This window comes from Channa argus, chromosome 3 (assembly GCF_033026475.1).
Source record: "Channa argus isolate prfri chromosome 3, Channa argus male v1.0, whole genome shotgun sequence".
NCBI classification, from domain to species: domain Eukaryota; kingdom Metazoa; phylum Chordata; class Actinopteri; order Anabantiformes; family Channidae; genus Channa; species Channa argus.
In genome coordinates this window covers 1124470-1130599 of record NC_090199.1, presented here as the reverse complement: position 1 = coordinate 1130599, position 6130 = coordinate 1124470, and the positions used below count along the sequence as shown (strand labels likewise).

General features: G+C 48.1%; 1 protein-coding gene across 1 annotated transcript; it reads right to left on the bottom strand.

Moving 5' to 3' along the window:
* Positions 1-961: 961 nt before the first annotated feature.
* irf2bp2b (interferon regulatory factor 2 binding protein 2b) lies at positions 962-3426 on the bottom strand. The gene is made up of 2 exons (XM_067497221.1): positions 2393-3426; positions 962-2178 (listed from the first exon to the last, which is right to left on the bottom strand). Exons 1-2 carry the CDS (start codon positions 3162-3164, stop codon positions 1418-1420), a joined length of 1533 nt encoding a protein of 510 aa, XP_067353322.1. The 5' UTR covers positions 3165-3426; the 3' UTR covers positions 962-1417.
* Positions 3427-6130: the final 2704 nt, after the last annotated feature.

The following is a 6130-nucleotide window of genomic DNA, read 5'->3' as shown; positions in this document are numbered from 1 at the left end:
AGGCCCCCATTCATCCGCTTCAACAGTGGAGGCATGTTGTTGGAGCAGAGAGGGGGGGTGGGGGGTGACTCAGGAATTCCAAAGGGGAGCACGTGACCCCTGAGCAAGGCATTTATCCCCCCCACTCTCCGGCAGGGGCCCCTCTGTACTCCGAAGAGAGAGAGAGAGAGAGAGAGAGAGAGAGAGAGAGAGAGAGAGAGAGAGAGAGAGAGAGAGAGAGAGAGAGAGAGAGAGAGACACTCCATACTATCAGCAACTGTGATGCACAACTAACTGTAACACACACTGAGCCACAAAAGCCCCCCCCCAAAAAATAACACACACACACACACACACACACACACACTAGGTTGGGTTCTGAGAGGAGCCATTTAGGATCATGTTATGGAGCAGGATTCCTACCCCGAGACCCAAAACAAAACCCAGAGGCGTCCGTGTGATCCTGAGGGTCTGTCGCTCGTGACCTCACGTCCCCGACAGGTTTCCAGTGGGATCAGGACGTGGGACATCTGCAGCTTCTCTTAAAAAGAAAATAACCGTCAGGAAAACACGCAGGTCCAGACAAAGACTCGTCACACGAGACGCCACCGACGTGTCAACAAACGTCTCGTCGCTCTGCGGCCAAGTGCACACTTTCCACAACTCACTATTTTTAGAGTCCACTTATCTCCCGGCGCAGACCACGCGGCTCGGCGGCCAGCGACCTCGGCCCGCCTACACTCGATTTGCTGTGCAAAACATTTATGCAACACACTTGTAACCCAGCCTTCACACTCCTCCCTCCCTCTGCCTGCTACCTCTTCCTCTCTCCTTGACTTTTCCTCCACCCACTCTTCCCTGGAAGCCGGTTTGATCCTGTTGGAAGGTGTTGCATCATGGCTGACTCACAATCAGACCATGACTCTCGAACCAACTCCTGGCTGGATACGGAAAATAAGCAAAACCACAGAGACACTAGAAATGTTATTACAAGTTCTGAAACTGTATTTGGCATTTTTTTAATTAAACAAGTGCATACATGTACAGCTCGAAGCTTTTTACTTTGATTTTATTCATTTTTTAAGCCAAGTGCTTAGATTAGTCACATTCTATTCTGGACAAAGGCTTCTCCAGACCTAAAGTACACTGATAGATTGAAAAGAAGCGAGTGTGAAGCTGAAGAGTCTGTTATGAGGCGTACATACCTTTTCTCTTCAAAAATATAGAAACACAATGTATTGAAAAAAAAAATAAAAAAATTATACAGCCACGTTTACAAAGTGTACACTTCCTTTGTGTCCAATATGTACATGTCTGTCAGTTTCTCTGGAACTCGCTGGATGAGTTGTGTTTGTGAGTGAGTGTTTTTGTCCAGCGGTTGTTGCCGTAGTTCGATTACAAAAAGAAAGAAGTTCAGGAAAAACAGCTGCAGGGCATTTTAAGGGTCCCTCTCCTTTTTTACCTTTATGTCCCCAGCCAAGATGGTGGCGATTTCCCCCTGCATGAAGGCCCAGGGCACGTTGGAGCCAACCAGTGGGCACCGCTCACCACTGGGGCAGTACACCTCACCGGTGGCCCCCTGCTGCTTGATGCTCTCCCGGGAGCAGGGGAAGCAGAACTTGTGCGAGGGCACCGACGGGCACTGGACAAAGTGAGTGTCCTCCAGGCGCTCGTGGCACAGGGTGCAGCACAGTGGCACACTGCCAGGCACGGAAGAGTCTGGAATGCTCTGGGGCGGTGGAGCGTGGGGGTCCATGACACTGGGCGCATGTGCGGCAGAAGGGTTGGCACCCATTGGACCATCCCTCTGTGCCAGCCTCCTCTGAGAGGCTGAGGATGGCGACAGGGGGCTACCGCTGTTCCGCCGCGCGCCTGCCGTGGTGGAGTGTACCTGGTTGGCCTCCTTAGGCGAACCCGCGCTGCCTGCATTGTCAGTAGCGAGGATAAGTGCCGCCATTGGGGACTGGCCATTCTGCGCTGTGGCGGCCTCAGGTGGGGTGGTGCGGGAGTGGGGGGAGATGGTAGAGGGGGGAGCAGATGAGAAGCCCGGCAGGGCCGTCGGGGGCATCTTCAGGACCTCAGAGGGCGAGGGGAGCCACGGCTGACCCTCGGTGCCATTCATTTTGGGGCCACTGCTTTCGCCTTCCGGCTCTGGGGAGGCCTTCCTCTTTATGCTGCTGCGTGGGTGCTTCCCCCTGTCTGAGGAAGAGGAAGAGGAAGAGGGAGGGTTAACACCACCACACCACACTACACACAAACACTGCAGCACGCTGCTCTGTGAAGAATGACACACAGGAAATTTCTCAACACACGCGGAATAAAGCTCATTTCTGTAGCTGCTGCCAGAGCTGCACATGCACGGACGTCAACGTGTCCACAGGTGCAGGAAATGATCGAACATTATTAGTCTCACCTGTTTTCGAGGAAGCCGCGCTCGCCTCATATCCCATCACCCTCTGCATGGCGGCGTGCTCCTTCTTGTACCTGTTGTCGAACGCGCTCACCGCCATCAGGTCCCGCACCGTCTTGCCTTTGCCCATCCAGTCCTTGTGACCGTCCGACATGTCCGACAGGCTGTCCGGCCTGTGCTTGTCTTTCAGCTCCTCCGCACGCTTGCCGTGCTCCCCGGGGACAGGCCCGGCCAGAGCCCCGGGCAGACCCAGGTGCGCCGTGCGCCCGTTGAGCGGATGTACGCTCTGTAACGTTATGCCGCCGTTCACCAAAGGCACCAGGTTGGGGGGAACCGTGCTAGTCCTGCGGGGGTTTGGGCTTTGGCGGTTCAGCTCCGGGGGTTCGTCCGGTTTGGGAAATCCGTTCGGGACTGGGAGTCCGTTCGGCTGCCTGCCCGCCTGGTACTCCGGTCCCAGCCGCGGCGGCCGGTCAGAAAGCGGGTAGCGGTCCAGAGGCTGCGGAGGACGTGAGGGGTCCACGGCCGAGTGGTTGAGTTCCTTCCCGGCGTGCTGGGGCTTCCCCGAGCCCTGAGAGCGGCCGTCCTGAAAGCCGTGTGCCCTCTTCAGCTGCCGCGCGGTCTCGATGACGAATTCAATCCGGTCGGCACCCTCGTAGTTGACACATCCGCGGCACACGGGCTCCGTAAAATCCCAGATCATCGCCCACGGCATGCGGGGCAGGTCGCACAGATAGCAGGACTGCCTTCTGGAGGCAGCGACCGCCGCGGCCGACATGTTGTAGCCCGAAGCCACTGCACAACTCCCCAAAATGTCCGTCGGCTTGTTCACGTCGCTGGAAGGAAGAAACCACCTGAGCAGGAGTGAAACCTGTTCGGATTTTCCGTCAGAAAGCGGCGGAGTCGCACCAACCGGAGCTCATCGCTGCTGCGTCCACTGCCTCGGCGCGTCTCCGTCTAAGCTCGCGCCTACAACTCACCTCGAGCTCTCAGTGTTGGGCCGTGACGTCAGCGCCGACAGTAGGCTCGCTCTCCGGGATTCTATTTACTGGATTCTTCGACAACCCTTCCGGCGCATGCGCACTCTATTCTCGCACACACAGATTGCGTGTGACTGAGGAGAGGTATCACTCTTCGGTGTTACTGTGACCGCAACGTGTTATTACAATATATTCAGCCTCAGTTTCTGAGCCGGAGAGCTGCAGATCGCATCTAGCCAGAAGTGCAAGGAGACAAATACATGAACTAGTGCCATAAATCTTGCTGTAGTCTGCAAACATTAGATCTTTTTTTTTTTTTAGGTACAAATAAGAGGATGTAATCATACTATATTCTGCTTCACTGATGTGTATTTTGACTCGTAGTCCATGTAGATAAATGCCATTAGACGTACCTCTGACTTCCCGAAGATAGAATCTCTCTACTTCTAGCTGAAAAACTCCTCCAGATGACATCACTCGGAGGAACCTTCAGTTCCGATTATGTCATCTTGTTGCTCACACTGTGGAGTTGGTGATCATGGTCAACCTGCTTTTCCAGAGCTCCTCCAAAATCTGGATCTTATTATGAAATTATGCAGACAAGTAAAAATGGGTGGGAGACAAGTAGACACATTCTATTACACACTGTTCTATACTATATAACTAACAATTCCAAATCATGGCGTGATAGCAGTAATAATAATGGACTGGTAAACTCTCTAATAAAAATACATAAGCTTTTTAAAAGCACTTACAAAATACAAACCATAAGCAACAACAACAAAATAATTTATGTCCAATTTTTGACCAAAGGAAAAAATGCACTTTACAGAATAAAGTCAAGACTATAAAGATGTATAGAGAAAAGAAGCAGTGTTTTAAATTCTATTCTAGATTGAATGGGAAGCCAATGGAGAGAAGCTAGTGAAGGTGAAATATGATCTCTCTTGCTAGTTCCAGTCAGCACTCTTGCTGCAGCATTTTGGATTAATTGCAGGCTCTTTAGGGAGTTACTGGGGAATTACAGTAGTCCAACCTAGAGGTAACAAATGCATGGACCAGTTTTTCGGCATCACTTTGAGACAGGATGCTCCTAATTTTGGCAATGTTCCATAGGTGGAACAAGGCTGTTCTAGAGATTTGTTTTAAATGTGAGGTAAAGGACAAATCCTGGTCAAACATAACTCCAAGGTTCCTTGCAGTAGTACTGGAGGCCAGACTTATGCCATCTAGAGTTGTCTGAGTTTAGAAGTAAAAAATTGTGGGACATCCAGGCCTTTATGTCTTGTAGGCTTGAAGCTTTATTAACTGATTTTTTTCATCTGGTTCCATAGATAAATATAGCTGGGTATCATCAGCATAACAGTGGAAATTTATGGAGTGTTTTCTAATAATGTTGCCTAAAGGAGACATATATAAAGTAAAAAGTATTGGTCCTAACACAGAGCCTTGTGGAACTCCATAGCTAACCTTTGTGTGCATAGAGGATTCATCATTAACATGAACAAATTGAAATCTATCAGACATATAAGATTTAAACCAACCTAGTTCAGTTCCTGTAATTCCAATTTCATGTTCCAGTCTCTGTAATAAAATGTTATGATCAATGGTATCAAGGCCAACTTGTAAAAATCAACAACTTATTAAAGCTATAGCTTCCTGTAGCTTTGGTGTTTGAAGGGTGTTATTTAATTAAAGCATTTCCAACCAAATAATCTGGACGTGTTGTATAAGAAGTGATCTGATTGTGATCCGCGGAATCACGGGCCGAGTGGGAGCTCTTCTCTCTCCTCGTCTCTGCCTGATCTTTTATCCTGAAACCCTGAGCACACACTAGAAAATCAGTTACATTTTTCTTGCACTTTGTGTTTTCTTTAATGAAAAACACAGAACTAAATACAAAAACGACGTTTACACGGTGTGAAAATGTTATCGCGGCTTTTACGACACGAACTCTCTGCAAACTGAAAGCTACAAGTGGTGAACTCAGCTGTATTCCGGTACGAGGTGTGACGTCACAGGGTTGAGAAGCCAATCACACAATTCTGCTGCTGTTACTAGGCAAACTGCAAACCTCCCTCTTTCATTCTGACTGCTGCAGAGCTGCAAACACCTGCACACAACATTCAGTTCTGCTTCTTTCTGCTGTGTACGCAGGTGGAAAGTACCTTAATACGTTTACTAAAGTACTGTATTTGAATACAAATATGAGGTGGTTCCCTTTGCCATGACTACTTTATAAAAATGTGGTACTTCTTCTCTACTACATGTCCTTGATAAATGTAGTTACCAAGTATGTAAAGTATTTCACAGTATAATTGTTGACAACAGCAACATTAAATTAATGAACACATTTATCCATCAATAACTCTTATCCAGTAAGATTGTATTTAAAACACTTTAATGCTGGATGTTTTTGTACTTTAAGTCAAACTCTGAATGCAGGACAAGTTATGAAAACTGCTTCTCCACATGTTGGTTTTACAGAATTGATACAGTAATATAATGCATTACTATTTGCATTTACTACTTTACTACTATTTTATATGTTGATTACACTAAATAAGCCAAGCAGGAGAAGTTTCAAAGTGAAAAAATACTTTTAGGTATTTTTTTTTTTAGATTGTGAAGCTTTAAAACGGGTCAATTTGACCCTGAACATAACAGGAGGGTTAAAACATTATCAGAAGACAGTGGACCTAGTGCAGCTCATGCAAACAGACCTATGGTGGATCCTCTAAAATGATGGTTTAGTTTCACACTC

What these genes read in the sequence shown, in the direction of transcription:
- irf2bp2b (XM_067497221.1), bottom strand. Translation starts at nt 3,164, where the DNA reads ATGTCGGCCGCGGCGGTCGCTGCCTCCAGAAGGCAGTCCTGCTATCTG. An exon ending in CGCGGCTTCCTCGAAAACAG is followed by an intron (nt 2,179 to 2,392) that starts GTGAGACTAATA and finishes CCTCTTCCTCAG; the next exon opens with ACAGGGGGAAGCACCCACGC.